Here is a 17,804-nt window from a genome sequence, read left to right as displayed (position 1 = left end):
GAACTGGAGGACCCAGCTTGTGTTTGTCCAGCATATGAGAAACATATTGCTTTTCCCACATGGGACTGGATGTGCTCTCCACGGGACCAGGATGCCGTACCATGCCTTTATTTTATCTGACTATTAAGTAAAACAGGATAAATTTCATTTTAAAATAAATAACGGTTTATCAGCTACTCACCAATCAGCTTTTTACCATTGTGCTGAAGTCACCTTGTTTTGTGGAGTTAACTGAAATGCTTTTCATTATTATTATTAGTATTATCCAAACACCTCAGAACTTAATTTACTGAAATAAATGCGATTTCTTAACTGTTGCAATCCTTTGTTTGTTAGTGTTATCTTTATCCCCTATATTTGATTAAATGAACACTGAATGTAACTATATGTCTTTAGTTTTACATTAGTTGATTAATATATTTTTACCTCATGGTTGATTAATGTAGTGACCAGAACTGTACTCAGCACTCTAGCTGTGCTCGATGTTTTATCAGGTTCAAACATAATCTCCCTGTTCTTTCATTCTGGGCCTCAGACAAGAAAGAAAAGTGTCCCAAATGCCTTCTTGACCACCTGATCTACCTGTCCAGCCACCTTCAGGAAATGTGGTTTTTGAATCCAAGGTCACTATGCCTGTATAATTCTCAGCATCATCCCATTTATTCTTCATTCTCTTCTCTTGTTTACCCTCCAAACTCTTGATGTCATACTGCTCCAGATTGAATTCCGTTTGCCATTTTTCTATCCACCTGACCCACAAGACTTAGGAGCAGAATTAGGCCACTCGGCCCATCGAGTCTGCTCCGCCATTCAATCATAGCTGATACTTTTCTCATCCCATTCTCCTGGCTTCTCCCCATAACTCCTGATCCCCTTATTAATCAAGAACCTATCTATCTCTGTATTAAATACTGTATAGAACCTTAGTTAGGCCACACTTGGAGTATAGTGTTCAATTCTGGTCGCCACACTACCAGAAGGATGTGGAGGCTTTAGAGAGGGTGCAGAAGAGATTTACCAGAATGTTGCCTGGTATGGAGGGCATAAGCTATGAGGAGCGATTGAATAAACTCGGTTTGTTCTCACTGGAACGAAGGAGGTTGAGGGGCGACCTGATAGAGGTATACAAAATTATGAGGGGCATAGACAGAGTGGATAGTCAGGCTTTTCCCCAGGGTAGAGGGGTCAATTACTAGGGAGCATAGGTTTAAGGTGAGAGGGGCAAGGTTTAGAGTAGATGTACGAGGCAAGTTTTTTTACGCAGAGGGTAGTGGGTGCCTGGAACTCGCTACCGGAGGAGGTAGTGGAAGCAGGGACGATAGGGACATTTAAGGGGCATCTTGACAAATATATGAATAGGATGGGAATAGAAGGATACGGGCCCAGGAAGTGTAGAAGGTTGTAGTTTAGTCGGGCAGTATGGTCGGCACGGGCTTGGAGGGCCGAAGGGCCTGTTCCTGTGCTGTACATTTCTTTGTTTGTTCTTTGTTAAATAAACTCAATGATTTGACGTCAACAGGTTTCTGCAGCAAATAGTTCCACAGATTCACCACCCTCTGGCTGAAGACCCAGTCCAATGATATCTTCCTGCTGTCCACATCTTTATTCTGCATTGTCAAACACACAAATAACTTGTACCATCCACCAACTTCTTAATTATGGCCTATATTTCACTCTAAATCATTGATATATACACCACAAAACTGTGGAACCCCACACAAAACAGGCGTCCAAACATAATTCAGTCCTGCATGTGATTAACGGTAGCAATAACAGCAGAATCCAAACCCTGATACCGCCTGTGAACTTACTGGTGTCTGAACAGGTTGTTTGACTGAGCAAATGCTTTCCCACACGCGGTGCAGTTGAATGGCCTCTCCCCAGTGTGAACCCGCTGGTGTTTCAGCAGATTCTGTTTACTTTTAAATCCCTTCTCACAGTACGAACATTTTAAAGGTTTCTGATCAGTGTGAACAAGTTGGTGTGTCATCAGGTGGGATGACTGAATGAATTTCTTGTCACACACACAGCAAGTGTACTGTCTCTGCCCAGTGTGAACTCACTGGTGTATCAGAAGATTGGATGAATCAATGAATTCCTGTCTACACACAGAGCAGATGAATGGCCTCTCCCCAGGTGAACTCGATAGTGTCTCAGAAGCTGAGCTAACCGAGTGAATCCCTTCCCACAGATCGAGCAGGTGAATAGCCTCTCCCCAGTCTGAGTGTGTTGGTGTTTCAGAAGATCCTTTTTGCTTTTAAATGTTTTCTCACAGTCAGAACAAGTAAAAGGTCTCTGATCAGTGTGAACAAATTGGTGAGTCAGAAGGTGGGAGGAACAAGTGAATCCCTTCCCACACAGGGAGCAGGTGAACGGCTTCTCCCCAGTATGAGTCCGTTGATGAATCAGTAAATCCTTTCTGCTTTTAAAGCTCTTCTCACAGTCAGAACACTTAAAAGGTCTCTGATCAGTATGAACATGTTGGTGTGTCAGGAGGTGTGATGACTGAGTGAATCCCTTCCCACACACGGAGCAGGCAAACGGCCTTTCCCCAGTGTGAGTGCGTTGGTGCAACAGTAAATCCTTTCTGCTTTTAAAGCTCTTATCACAGTCTGCACATTTAAACGGTCTTTGGTCAGATTGGACCTGATGGTGAGTCCGAAGGTTTGATAAAGCATTAAATCCCTTCCCACAAACAGAGCAGGTGAATGGCCTCTCCTCAGTGTGACGGCGTCGATGAGTTTCCACTTCAGATAGATAATTGAATCCCTTCCCACAGTCCCCACATTTCCATGGTTTCTCCCTGGTACTGGTGTCCTTCTGTCTGTCCAGGTTTGACGATGAGTTGAAGCCTGGGCCACACACACAGCTGGAGTACGGTCTCTTCCTGATGTGAAACCTGGTCCACACTCACAGCCTGAGTACGGTCTCTTCCTGATGTGAAACCTGGTCCACACACACAGCTTGAGTATGGTCACTTCCTGATGTGAAACCTGGTCCACACACACAGCCTGAGTACGGTATCTTCCTGATGTGATGTCTGGTCCACACACACAGCCTGAGTAAGGTCACTTCCTGATGTAAATGGTGCAATATTTTTTCAGGCTCTCTGACTGGTTAAAGCTCTTTGCACAGTCAGTACGCTGGAATAATCACTCAGTGTATGTGCCTCAGTGCTTTTCCAGTCGCACTGATGTTTGCAATCTTTTCTTTCAGGCAGACCAGACAAAGATTTCTCCTTCCACATTGAAAGGCCGATGGTTTTCAACTCCTGATGAATCGATAGACTCTGTTAGGACTTGACATGATGTTTGGTCTGAATTTCCCATCAGCAATCCTTATATTCTGTAAAAGAAGTTTACATTGAATTACTTAGATTCTACAATGCACAAACAGGCCAGTTGGTCCAACGGTTCTGCTGCTGATTATACTCGACACACATCTCCTTCCATCCCATCCACCTCATCTCAGCCTGTCAGCTGATCTTTCCATTCCCTTTTCTCACGTGCTTGTCCATTTCCTTTTGGAAACATCCCAGCACTTTCCTCAACTTCTTCCCTGGTAACAAGTTGCACATTCTAATCCAGTGAATGAAGAAATGTGTCCATATCTCCCTCTTGGATTTGTTAGCCACTCTCTTGTATTTATGACCTAGTTTCTAATAATCTTTATTATTGTCACAAGTAGGCTTACATTAACACTGCAATGTAGTTACTGTGAAAATCCCCCAGTCGCCACATTCCGGCACCTGTTCGGGTACACAGAGGGAGAATTCAGAATGTCCAATTCACCGAACAAGCACATCTTTCAGGACTTGTGAGAGGAAACCCGAGCACTCGGAGGAAACCCACGAACTCGGAGGAAACCCACGCAGACACGGGGAGAACATGCAGGCTCCGCACAGACAGTGACCCAAGCCGAGAATCGACTTGTGCTGTGAGGCAACAGGGACCCTGGCGCTGTGAGGTAACAGTGCTTGTCAGCCTCCTCAGCGTCAAGCACAAAACTGGCAAATCCCGCACTATTTATCAGTGCTAACCACTGTGCTGCACAATAGCATAGGGCAGCTCGGTTGCATAGTGGTTAGCACAGTTACTTCACAGCTCCAGGGCCCCAGGTTCGATTCCCGGCTTGTGTCACTGTCTGTGCGGAATCTGCATGTTCTACCCGTGTGTGCATGGGTTTCCTGCGGGTGCTCCGGTTTCCTCCAATAGTCCAAAGATGTGCAGGTTAGGTGGATTGGCCATTCTAAATTCCCCCTTAGTGTCCAAAATGGTTAGGTGGGGTTACTGGGTTACCAGGATAAAGGAGATAGGTTGGAGGCGTGGGGCTTAAGTAGGGTGCTCTTTCCAAGGGCCGGTGCAGACTCGATGGGCTGAATGGCCTCTTTCTGCACTGTAAATTCTATGACACCGTGCCGCCCATGTTTATTCCTGGCTCCCAGTTTTCGACTCCTTTCCAAGTGGCAGCATCCGCCCCACCTCTCCCCTGTCCAACCCACAGATCATTTTAAAGACTTGTATCAGGTCGCGACTGAGTGATTTGTTTTGTCAAGAAAATAAGGCTCAATCTGTTTAATTTTTGCCCGATAGCTGTAATCTCTGTTTACAAAAATCATCACGAAGCATCCAGGTCAGAAATTGAGGAGACGAACCTTCCTTTGTTTGAGTTGCCACGTGCGCCTGCGCGGTTGCTTCTTCTGCAAAGATCCGGCATCCCGAGAGCCCCGCCCGTCATTCACTGATTGGTTGGACCAGCCGCTCCCCTTCTCCTTTTTGCCAGTGTTGCCGTCAATCACTCCGGGCATTGTGAGGTGTCACGTGAGACATCAGTGTCGGGGGGCGGGGTTTACAAATCACGAGTGCGGCCCCAGAGCCGAATGTGAAAAATGTTATCATTGGACAATCAACGAGTGCTCACCATCTGGAACCTTCACAATGCCCGGGTGATTGACGATGGCGCCCGACCAATAGAAAGAGGAGAGGCGGAACGGAGGACCGATCGGAGCGGTTGGTCCTCCAACCAATCGGAGTGAATGAGGGGCGTGTCCGCTGCAAATGAGGCATGCGCACTGTGGGTAATGGCGAAGCAGAAGGGCTGTGTTTTCAGATCCGGAATTGGTAGGAGGCGTTTAACAATATGGAGGAAGCGAGAGATCGCGGGGGTGGGCGCAAACGTTGTGTAAAGTTGTTGTAAGCCGCAAACCTCGGAAAACTTTACGGGACCCCGTTTGTACCGAGCGGAGCTGCATGTCCCCATATTCGGCTCGGGTTAACGGCCGCCATCTTTATTGGATGTGCATCAGGGCGCATGCGCGTTTGCCTTTTTTGTCGGGATGATGTTTCAATGAGTGGGAGGAGCTTGTTCCCCATTGTTCAGAATGTGGAGATGCCGCGTTGGACTGGGCTGGGCTCAGTGAGAAGTCTGACAACAACAGGTTAAAGTCCAACAGGTTTCTTTGGAATCACGAGCTTTCACAGCGTAGCACTTTCATCAGGTGAGTGAAGAGGTAGGTTACACGATGACAGCCAATGATGAAAGATGATACTTTGAATGTGAGTCTTTGCAGGTGATTAAGTCTTTGCAGGATTTCGCAAGCCCAGATGGTGGGAGGTTAAAAGTTGTAAAATGTACATGAATTCAAGATCCCGGTTGAGGCGTGCAGAACTTAGGGCAGCACGGTAGCCCTTAGTGTCCAAAATTACCCTTAGTGTTGGGTTGGGTTATGGGGATAGGGTGGCGGTGTTGACCTTGGGTAGGGTGCTCTTTCCAAGAGCCGGTGCAGACTCGATGGGCCGAATGGCCTCCTTCTGCTCTGTAAATTCTATGATAAAAAAACTTGGCTATCAGTTTCTGCTCGGTGATTCTGCGTTGTCAAGTGTCCTGAGGGCCACCTTGGAGAACACTTACCCGAAGATCGGAGGCTGAATGCCCTTGACTGCTGAAGTGTTCCACGACTGGAAATGGACATTACTGCTTGGTGATTGTCGCATGATGTCCATTCATCCGTTATCTTGGATTCATGTACATTTCACTACATTTAACCCCCCACCACCTGGCCTGGGCTTGCAAAATCCTTCCACTGTCCTGGCTTGAGACAATTAACACCTTTTTAACCTGTGATTACCCCCTCTCCAATCACTATGTCTGGACCTGTAAAGAATTAATTATCTGCAAAGACTCTCATTCAAAGTATCAAATTGCATCATTGGCTGTGTTTGTGTAACCTACCTCTTCACTCATCTGATGAAGGAGCTGTGCTCTGGAAGCTCGTGATTCCGAATAAACTGTTGGACTTGAACCTGGTATTGTAAGACTTGCTATTGTTCAGAATGGAGACAACTTGTCCATCAAACTGCCTCACGCTTTGAGTCCCAATGTCTTATTGATGATGCAAAGCTGTGGCAGAGATGGAAAGAAAAGGAAGAAATCCTGCTCTCCAGATTTCACTGTCTCATTGGACTTCCTGCCCCATGTGTCCAAAGCTCTGCGGTTCTGTTCAGTCACATGAAGCCCCAAGGCAGAAACTCACAACCCTGAGTCAACATCACGCTCCAATCAGGGGACTGCTGATGACAAGAGGGACAGTGTGCACCGGGGGGCATGAGCGGTCATCCTGGACCTATAAGCAGGAGGAGAGAATGTTGTGAATTTCAATGCTGGACTGACTGATTAATTTTGGAAACCCCTTTTACAGAAGATTAGTCGGGGAGGATTTACACACAGCAAACTCAGCCGGGGGAAATGTTTATTTTTCCTGAATTTCATTTCTGGATTGACAGTGATGCCTTTGTAAACTTCTTTCACAAGCGCTTAGAAAGGGATTGACAGGAAACTCACAACCAATCCACACATCAAATTCTGACAGCACCATTCAGTTATCAGGATCTGGAGAGTATTGACATTTGTGTGTAAGCATTGCATTCAGGTCATTGCCACTCACTGTGTAAAATTTCTCCCTCATCTCCCCTGTAGATCTTGCTCACAATCTTAAATCTGTGTCCCATAATCCTTTTACAATCTGCAGATTCATTTTTCATTTCCGATGGGAACAGATTTCTTTATCTTTTGCCGGCTTTGCCGTTGTCGTTTCTGGTGCCGGGTGGTCCGTCCAGATTTCACTCCATTTTTATTTTTGTCGTGGTTGAATGGGCTTGGACCAGTCCATTTTTGGATCCAGTTCACAATTGAAGTTTGCTCGAAGAATTAATTGGTGTATATCCAGGTCTGTGATGGATCCCAACAATTTATTAAAAAAATAACACATCTCTCCCTCTCTCTCCCTATTGCCCCATAAGTGGGGAAAAAATAATTGGGTACTCTAAATTTATTCTAAAAAAGTAAATCTTTTCCTCTGGACAGAACAGACAAACATTTTGTCTTCCACATTCACAGGCCAATAATATTCAGGTCCTGATGAATGGAGTGACTGTTAAATGTTGATGTGAAGTTTGATTTGAGTTTCCATCTGGTTAACCGAGGACCCGGGTTTGATCCCGGCTCGGGTCACTGCCCGTACGGAGTTTGCACATTCTCCCCGTATCTGTGTGGGACTCACCCCTACAATCCAAAAAGATGTGCAGCGGAGGTGAATTGACCTCGCAAAGATTACGCCTCAATTGAGGGGGAAAAATTGGGTACTCTTTTTTTTAAAAAAAACTGTTTTAATTAAAAATAAACAAAAGTCATCACTGTCAATCCGGGATAGAAATTCTGAACAGACAATTCTAGTTTCTCTGGAACATTTTTCCCTGACCCACACACTCTCCCTCCTCCCTGGGCTGAAATCCAAACCCATCTCACCATCTGCACCATTTATTTCCTCCACTACCAGTTTTCACCCTCCTTCTCCTCTGCCTGGGTTCAGTTCTCCAGCTCCTGTCTGCAGACTGACAATAAAATCAATGGGTCTTATTGGGGGTTTGGGGCCTCCAGCGGGTGTTTGTGAATCCTCCCCGCCCACCTGCCAGGGTTTCCTTCCTTGCCAGAGATCAGAGTCCTCATTGATGATTTGAGCCCAACCTGGAACAACGCTAAATTGCCCCTTAATTGGGGAAAAAAATTACATGTAGGTTAGCGGCTGCACAAAGTGTTTCCATCTCCTCCCACCCATCACAGTGGTTAGCACTGCTGCCTCATGGCGCCAAGGACCCGGGTTCGATCCCGGCCCCAGGTCACTGTCTGTATGGAGTTTGCACATTCTCCCTGTATCTGCGTGAGTCTCAGCTCCACAACCCAAAGATGTGCAGGGTAGGTGGATTGGCCACGCTAAATTGCACCTTCATTGCAAAAAAAATAATTGATTACTCTAAATTTATTTCAAAAAAGGCTTGTCTCTTTCATAATGTTCACATTTAAAGGGGTGGGGTTCCCCAGGAGATGTCTGACATTTCAGGGTGATTAATTAATAATGGACTGAGATATGTCTCGTGTTGTTACATGGTGCAGATTAGATAGATTATTTACCGTAATATAAATATAAAATTTAAAGTAAACGTATTATTATTTCTCGTCTTGTAATATAAGACTGTAGCTACTTTATAGATTTCCAGTCATTTCTTCCCTCAGAGGGTTGTTAGTCTTTGGATTTCTCTTCCACAGGGACCAGTTGTATCTGGGGGTCATTGAATATATTGAAGCACAAGTTTGACAGATATTTTATTGACAATGGAGTTAAGGGTTATGGAGAACAGGAAGGAAAATAGAGAGAAAGCTCAGATGAGGAGGGATTTCTTCACTCGAGAATGCGGTGAGGCTTTGGAATTCTCTACCCCAGTGGAATATGGAGCCTCAGTCATCAGGTATGTTCAAGACGAATATTGACAGGTTTCTAGATATTGAAGATATCGAGGGATATGGGGATCGTGTGGGAAAATGGTGCTGAGGTAGATCGGCCAAAGATCTGATTGAATGGTTGAGCTGACTCGGTGGGCCGAATGGCCTACTCTTGATCCTATTCTAATCTCTGTGTCCTGGTCAGGAAGCAATGAGCTGAACTTGGATCTGTCAATCAACATGAATCAGCACCTTCAGGAGAATTGGGAGGGTGAATATTAGATACAGCAGAGTGAGAATGGAGGGAGCGTGTGTGGGATGGATAATTAAAGCTTTTCGAGAACGAGAGAGGAAATCATGTTCCATAGGAACTAGAATTTCATAGAATTTACAGTGCAGAAGGAGGCCATTCGGCCCATCGAGTCTGCACCGGCTCTTGGAATTGAGCACCCTACCCAAGGTCAACACCTCCACCCTATCCCCATAGCCCAGTAACCCCACCCAACACTAAGGGCAATTTTGGACACTAAGGGCAATTTATCATGGCCAATCCACCGAACCTGCACATCTTTGGACTGTGGGAGGAAACCGGAGCACCCGGAGGAAACCAATGCACACACGGGGAGGATGTGCAGACTCCACACAGACAGTGACCCAAGCCGGAATCGAACCTGTGACCCTGCAGCTGTCAAGCAATTGTGCTAACCACAATGCTACCGTGCTGCCCACAAGAAACAACATCATAGGGCTCGTCCGGGATTTTAACCCGGGACCTCTCACATTTTCGTGTATCACAACCCCCGAAGCGAGAATCTTACCCCGAGACCAGCGAGCTGGTCATTGGCTGTTCTGAATTTCTATCCTGTACTAATTGATGACTTTTGTAAATTGTTTTTAAAGGATATTGGAAGAGGAGGAATTATAGACAGAAATCTCAAACATCACGTCCCGATGTGACAAACTCACTCGATTCCTTCTGATCTGAATATCATCGGTGAGAAGGAGAAATTTTTAGCCGATTTTTTTTTTTTTTTTTTTTCCTTTTTTTTTTCTTCAAAATAATTTAAACGTGAGCCTGACTGGAAAAACAGTGAGACCCACACAACACACACCCGAGTGAGAGTGTTCCAGTGAACTGACTGTGGCAAGAGCTTCAACCAGTTACACAGCCTGAAAAACATCACACCATTCACAGCGAGGAGAGACAGTGCACATGTGCTGTGTGTAGACAAGGCTTCCACTGATTGTCCAATCTGGAGAGACACGAGGGGAACAAAACATGGAGAAACCATGGAAATGTGGGGACTGTGGGAAGGGATACAGATTCCCATCTGAGCTGGAGACTCATCGACGCAGTCACACTGGAGAGAGGCCGTTCACCTGCTCTCAGTGTGAGAAGGGATTCACTCGGTTATCTCACCTGCAGACACACCAGCGAGTTCACACTGGGGAGAGGCCGTTCACCTGCTCTCAGTGTGGGAAGAGATTGATTGATTTATCCAGCCTGCAGAAACACCAGCGAATTCACACTGGCGAGAGGCCATTCACCTGCTCTCACTGTAGGCAGAGATTCCGTGCTTTATCCAACCTGCAGAGACATCAGCGAGTTCACACTGGGGAGAGGCCATTCACCTGCTCTCAGTGTGGGAAGGGATTTATTGATTCATCCACCCTGTGGAAACACCAGCGAATTCACACTGGTGAGAGGCCATTCACCTGCTCTCAGTGTGGGAAGAGATTCATTGATTCATCCACCCTGCAGAGACATCAGCGAGTTCACACTGGGGAGAGACTGTTTAGCTGCTCACAGTGTGGGAAGGGATTCATTGATTCATTCACCCTGCAGAGACATCAGGAAGTTCACACTGGAGAGAGGCCATTCACCTGCTCTCAGTGTGGGAAGGGATTCAGTGATTTATCAACTCTGCAGACACACCAGCGGGTTCACACTGGGGAGAGACCATTTGCCTGCTCTCAGTGTGGGAAGGGATTCCGTGCTTTACCCAACCTGCGGATCCATCAGCGAGTTCACACTGGTGAGCGCCCGTTCACCTGTTCTCAGTGTGGGAAGGGATTCACTCAGTCATCCAGTCTGCGAACACACCAGCGAGTTCACACTGGGGAGAAGCCATTCACCTGCTCTCAGTGTGGGCACAGATTCCGAGCTTCATCCAACCTGCGGAACCATCAGCGAGTTCACACTGGAGAGAAGCTTTTCACCTGCTTTCAGTGTGGGAACGAATTCAGTGATTTATGCAGCCTGCAGACACACCAACGAATTCACAACGGGGAGAAGCCATTCACCTGCTCTCAGTGTGGGAAGGGTTTTATTGATTCATCCATCCTGCTGAGACATCAGCGAGTTCACACTGGGGAGAAGCCATTCACCTGCTCCCTCTGTGGGAATGGATTCACACAGTTATCCAGTCTGCAGACACACCAGCGAGTTCACACTGGGGAGAGGCCATTCACCTGCTCTTAGTGTGGGAAGAGATTACATAGAAAGTAGGAGCAGGAAGAGGCCATTTGGCTCTTCGCGCCTGCTCCGCCATTCATTATGATCACGCCTTATCATCCATAGCCTAATCCTGCTTTCCCCTCTATATCCTTAATTAATTAATAATCTTTATTGTCACAAATACGCTTACTTACATTGCAAGGAAGTTACTGTGAAAAGCCCCTAGTCGCCACATTCAGGCGTCTGTTCGGGTACACGGAGGAAGAATTCAGAATGTCAAAATGACCTAACAGCACGTCTTTCGGGACTGGTGGGAGGAAACAGGAGCACCCGGAGGAAATCCACGCAAGAACGGGGAGAACGTGCAGACTCCACACACAGTGACCCAGCAGGGAATCGAACCTGGGACCGTGGTGCTATGAGACCACAGTGCTAAGCACTATGCTACCGTGCTACCCTTTGATCCCCTTCACCCTAAGTGCTATTTCTAACTGCTTCTTGAAAACATACAATGTATTGGCCTCAACTATTTCCTGTGGTAACAAATTCCACAGGCTCACCACTCTCTGGTTGAAGAAATTTCTGTCCTAAATGGTCTACCCCGTATCCTCTGACTGCGACCTCTGGTTCTGTACACTCCCACCATTGGGAAAATCTGTCCTGCATCTACACTGTCAAGCCCTGTTAGAATATTATAGGTTTCTGTGAGACCCCCCATTCTTCTGAACTCCAGCGAATACAATCCCAACTGATTCACTCTCTCATACGTCAGTCCCACCATCCCAGGAATCAGTCTGGTAAACCTTCGCTGCACTCCCTCTAGAGCAAGAACGTCCTTCCACAGATAAGGAGACCAATACTGTGTACAATATTCCAGGTACGGCCTTGCCAAGGCCCTGTATAATGACAGCAAGATATTCCTGCTGCTGTACTCAAATTCGCTCAGAATGAAGACTAGCATTCCATTTGCCTTCTTTACCGCCTGCTGTAGCTGCATGCTTTCCTTCAGTGACACGTGTACGAGGATACCCAGGTCTCGTTGCGCATTCCCCTCTCCTAATCTGTGGCCGTTCAGATAATAGTCTGCCTTCTCGTTTTTGGTATCAAAGTGGATAACCTTGCATTTCTCCAAATTCAACTGTATCTGCCATTCATTTGCCCACTCGCTCAACTTGTCCAAATCACACTGAAGGATCTCTGCATCCTCCTCACAGCTGACCAACACCCCCCCCCCCCCAAAACCCCACGCAAAGTGGTGTCATTTGCAAATTTGGAGATATGGCATTTTGTTCCATCATCTAAATCGTTAATATATAGGGTGGCACAGTGGTTAGCACTGCTGCATCACAGTGCTGAGGACCAGGGTTCAATCCTGCCCTGGGTTACTGTCCGTGTGGATACAAGTTCCCCCCGTGTCTGCGTGAGTCTCACCCCCATAACCCAAAGATGTGCAGGGTAAGTGAATTGGCCACACTAAATTGTCCCTCAATTGGAAAAAAGGAATTGGTACTTTAAATTTTTTAAAAAATCATTAATATATCTTGGGTCCTAGCACGGATCCCTGCAGTACCCCCACTAGTCACTGCCTGCCAATTTGAAAAAGACCCATTAATTCCAGCTCTTTGTTTCCTGTCTGCCAACCAGTTTTCTATCCATTTCAATATACTGCCCCTAATCCCACATGCTACAATTTTACACACTAATACCTTACGTGGGACTTTGGTCAAAAGCCACCTGAAAGTCCAAATGTACCACATCCACTGGCTCCCCATCATCAACTCTACCAGTTACATCCTCGAAGAATTCCAGTAGATTTGTCAAGCATGATTTCCTCTTCATAAATCCATGCTGACTCTGTCCGATCCTGCCACTGGTTTTAAAGTATTTTGCTATAAAATTGATGATAATGGATTTTAGAATTTTCCCCACTGCCGATGTCTGACTTACTGGCCTATAATTCCCTGTTTTCTCTCTACATCCCTTTTTAAATAGTGGAATTACATAAACCACCCTCCAATCTGCAGGAACTGTTTCAGAGTCGAGAGAATCCTGGAAGATGACCACCAATGCATCCACTATTTCTTGAGCCACTTCTTTAAGTACTTTGGGATGCAGATTATCAGGCCCTGGGGATTTATCAGCCTTCAATCCCATCAATTTCCCCAACACCATTTCTCGAATATTGATCTCCTTCAGTTTCTTCCTCTCACTAAATCCTGCGTTCCCCAACATTTCTGGTATCTGATTTGTGCCCTCATTTGTGAAGACAGAACCAAATTATGTATTTATTTGCTCAGCCATTTCCTTGTCCCCTATTATACATTCCCCTGTTTCTGACTGTGAGGAACCTACATTTGTCTTCACCAATCTTTTTCTCTTTACATTTCTACAGAAACGTTTACGATCAGTCTAATTTCCTGTTTTATGCCATTTCCAACATCACCACTGCAGTTTGGGGATCTATATACGATGCCCACTAATTTATTTTCCCCTTGGTGTTTCTCAGCTCTACCCATACAGATTCCACATTGTTGGAACGAATATCCTTCCTCACTATTGCATTAATTTCCTCTTTAACCAGCACTGCCACTCGACTGCCTTTTCCTTTTTGTCTGTCCTTCCTAAACACTGAATATATTCAATTCCCATCCCTGGTCATCCTGCAGCCATGTCTCCATAATCCCGATTATCTCACACCCGTTCATGTCTATTTGCGTGATTCACTCGGTTATGTTGTCTGCAGTCACACCAGGGAGTTCATACTGGGGAGAGGCCTTTCACCTGCTCTCAATGTGCGAAGGGATTTTGTAATTCATCGCACTTTCTGTGAATCCAACAAGTTCACAACTGTTTACGGGGATTGGATTCTGCTGTTATTGTTTCTGTTCTCAATTCCATCCAGGATTGCATTTTGTTCATTTTATGTTGGTCAATGGGGATGGTCAGAGGGTTTCTTTCTGCTGGACTAGCCGGTCTCACGACTTCGCCTCCAGTGGGCTGATTCTCTCTGAGCCTTCTTACGAATATCTGGTTGCACATTTCACAAGGGTTAAAAAGTGAAAGGGGGTTTGGAGGTTAGAAGATGTTTCATCACCGTTTCTGTTTGGAAACTCCCAAAATCATGCCACATTGCCATGAAGATAGGCTGTGGTGGTTACATGGTTCTTTTGTTTAATTTATCATGCAGCTTCTCACAGAAGAAAACTATCAGGGTATGAGGGGCAAGTTGTCTGAGCTGCACTGGGAAACAACATTAAATAGTATGGTGGGTGACAGGCAGTCACTAATATTTAAGGAATTATTACAGATTTACACTGGGATCGGTTAGCTCAGTTGGCTGGATGGCTGGTTTGTGCTGAGTGACACCAACAGCACAGGTTAAATTCCCATACTGCCTGAGGTTAGCCATAGTCTGTGTAAGTATTTATGCTTCACATGATCCTCCACCCACCCCTCTACATCTCCCCCATCAGCATCTCCCTCTATTTCTTTCTCCCTCATGTATGTATCTAGCTTTACGTATTCATGCTGTTCACCTCAACCACTCGCTGTGGTAGTGAGTTCCACATTCTCACCACTCGCTGGGTAAAGAGGTTTCTACTGAAATTCCTATTGGATTATTGAATCCCTTCATAATCTTAAAGATTCCATCAGGTCACCCATCAGTCTTCTCTTTTCCAGAAAAAAGCAACCCCAGCCTTTTCTGAGTGTTAAATGCTCTCAGTTCTGTATATTATGAATCTTTGTTGCACCTTATCCAGTGCCTCTATTTCCTTTTTTTAAATGGAGATCACCAATGTTGACAGTGCTCCCAGTATAGCCTCACCCTGGTTCTAAACAAGTTGAACATTTCCTCTGTGCTTTTCAATTCTATCCCTCTACAATGGAAGCCTATATATGGGCCCCACACTTTAGGAAAGGTGTGAAGTTCTTAGAGAAGGTGTAGAGGACATTTACAATAATCTTTATTATTGTCACAAGTAGGCTTACATTAACACTGCAATGAAGTAACTGTGAAAATCCACTAGTCGCCACACTCTGACGCCTGTTTGGGTACACAGGGAGAATACAGAATGTCCAATTCACCTAACAAGCATATCATTCGGGACTTGTAGGAGGAAACCGGAGCACCCGGAGGAAACCCACGCAGACGCAGGGAGAACATGCAGTCTCCGCACAGACAGTGATCCAAACCGGGAATCGAATCTGGGACCCTGGTGCTCTGGACCAACAGTGCTAACCATTGTGCTAGAATGGCACCAGGGATAAGTGACACCAGTTAGTTGGAGTGACTGGAGCAGCTGAATTTCTCCCCTGAGATCACAGCATCTGGAGGGTGGGGAATGAGGTCATTCAGCCCTTTGAGACCATGTTGGCTCCCTGTGGAGGAAGCCAGTCTGTCCATTGCTCCGTTCTATCCCCATATCTGTGCAGGTTTATTTCTCTCGGTGCCCATCCAATTTCCGATTGAAATCCTTCTGTTGTCTCTGCATCTCCTACCCTTCGAGGCAGTCGGTTCCAGGTCGTTACCACTCGTTTTACCTGTACACCAGGCTCCTAGAGCACAGAGGAGTCTATTTGGCCCATTTTCCCCGTACCAGCTCTTTGTACAGCGAACCATTTAATCCCATAGTTCGACTATTTTGTTTTCTTTTTCAGAATGTATCAAATTATCTTTTGGAAGTTACAGTCCAATGAGACGCGAACACTATTTGTAGACGGTGTATTCCAAGTCACAACAACTCGCTGTATTTTCGAACAAATAGTTGTGCTTATGGTTTGACTGGGGTTTCGCAGAGTATTCAAAATGGTGTCAATGACATGGTTATTACACAAAATTAAGACTCAATCTTTATCAATGATTCTGGTGAGGACACCGAGTGCAAGATATCCTAGTTTGCGGACAATTAGAACAAATGTACATTTCTATAAAACCTAATTTCCACTGGATCTCCTGAAGTGTTTTAAAGCCAATGGAGTACTTTTGAAATATATTCACTGTTGTAATGTAGGAAACTAAGTATGCATGTGTAATCACATTCAGTTTTAAATTTGTTATTTTCATTGCCATTGGTAACAAGGTCAAGGAAGCCCTTTTATGCCTCTAACATGTGGCTTCCTGCAGCCATTTCACCTTCTGTACCTTTTCTATATTAACTATGTATTGATTTCGTGGCAAAAAAAATCAGTAATTACATTCATGATTATTCAGTAGTGAACATTGATTATCATTAGTGAATTGGTGTATCATTTAACTATATTGCGAAGACTAGATCTTTATTTTAAAAAATGACACTGTCAACTAAAATGTTTCGAGAAACTGCAGAGCTATCAGAATTTGTTTGAAACACTAAATTACCTGATAATTTTGAGAAGTTACGAGTTGTGGTGATAAGCCTGTATATAATGCTACATGTACTGGTTTAGCTCCGTGGGCTAGACAGCTGGTTTGTAATGCAGAACAAGGCCAGCAGCACATGTTCATCTCCCGTACCAGCTTACCCGAACAGGCGGCGGAATGTGGCGACTGGGGGCTTTTCACAGTAACTTCATACTTGTGACAATAAAAGATTATTATTATTACTCAGCAGTGTGACCTCCCACCAGCAGGTGGTGTCAGACATCAGTCAGATGATATCCATCTACCAGCAGAAGATTGTAAGGCATAAACGAGGACAGTCGCACGTCAGTGTAGTTCCAAGATCGTCTAATGTAACTCTGATAACTTGGTCTGTATAGCATTTTGATCGTTACCTTACCACGTGTACATTAATAAATCATTGTTCTGGGTAGCTATCCAGCAGTTCTGTAGAATCATTGCAAGACAAGATCACAGAACACATATTCTGCCAACACTGTGGGCTAGGCATTGGAGAAATGGTATTGTTACCGGGCGAGTAATCCAGAGACCCAGGTTAATGCTCTGGGGATCTGGGATTGAATCTGCCGATGACAGATGGTGAAATTGAAATTTAATAAAAGTATAGATTTAAAAGTCTAATGATAACACTCTTGATTGTTGTAAAAACTCATCTGGTTCACGAATGACCTTCAGGAAATCTGCTCTCATGTGGCCTGGCCTACATGTGACTCCAGATCCACAGCAATGTTGTGGTTGATTTGTAAGTGCCCTCTGAAATAGCCTCACAAGACACGCAGTTCAAGGGGAATTGGAATGAGCAGTAAATGCTGGCCCAGCCAGTGACACCCACCTCCCTTGAATGAATAATTTTTAAGGCTGCTCATTGTTCAATCTGAAAACTAGTAAGAAACTATCTCTGATTAGATTTGATTTATTATCACGTGTACCGAGGTACAGTGAAAAGTATTGTTCTGCGTACAGTCTAGACAGATCGTTCCATCCATGAAAAAACAAAGTGCGGATCTTGGCAGTTTGCTCAGTTCACAAAATAATTTAATGGCTTTGTAGGCGTAGATTAATATTTTAATCACCATCCGAAGCTGTCACCCCTCCTTATACATGAATGGTATTTAGGCTGCAGAATGTTGTTTTTTAAATTTAGAGTACCCAATTCATTTTTTCCAATTAAGGAACAATTTAGCGTGGCCA

The 17,804-nt window shown here is 45.1% G+C and overlaps 1 protein-coding gene and 1 long non-coding RNA gene across 4 annotated transcripts; one reads left to right on the top strand and one right to left on the bottom strand.

Annotated features, from left to right (window-relative positions):
• Positions 1-1,649: 1,649 nt before the first annotated feature.
• LOC140419647 (uncharacterized) lies at positions 1,650-4,941 on the bottom strand. The gene is made up of 2 exons (XR_011945942.1): positions 4,655-4,941; positions 1,650-3,345 (listed from the first exon to the last, which is right to left on the bottom strand). It is a non-coding gene; the product is annotated as an uncharacterized lncRNA (long non-coding RNA).
• A 105-nt stretch (positions 4,942-5,046) lies between these two features.
• Positions 5,047-17,234, top strand: LOC140419646 (uncharacterized). Of its 3 annotated transcripts, none has more exons than XM_072503572.1 (2): positions 5,047-5,120; positions 9,676-17,234. In XM_072503572.1, exon 2 carries the CDS (start codon positions 10,055-10,057, stop codon positions 11,255-11,257), a length of 1,203 nt encoding a protein of 400 aa, XP_072359673.1. In that variant the 5' UTR covers positions 5,047-5,120; positions 9,676-10,054; the 3' UTR covers positions 11,258-17,234. The 3 variants fall into 3 exon arrangements, with proteins under 3 accessions (XP_072359673.1, XP_072359675.1, XP_072359674.1); XM_072503574.1 differs by lacking the exon at positions 5,047-5,120 and adding an exon at positions 5,228-5,497; XM_072503573.1 differs by lacking the exon at positions 5,047-5,120 and adding an exon at positions 8,485-8,801.
• Positions 17,235-17,804: the final 570 nt, after the last annotated feature.

The sequence above is a fragment of the Scyliorhinus torazame genome, chromosome 5 (assembly GCF_047496885.1).
Source record: "Scyliorhinus torazame isolate Kashiwa2021f chromosome 5, sScyTor2.1, whole genome shotgun sequence".
In the NCBI taxonomy this organism is placed as follows: domain Eukaryota; kingdom Metazoa; phylum Chordata; class Chondrichthyes; order Carcharhiniformes; family Scyliorhinidae; genus Scyliorhinus; species Scyliorhinus torazame.
This window is presented reverse-complemented; position numbering and strand designations above follow the sequence as displayed.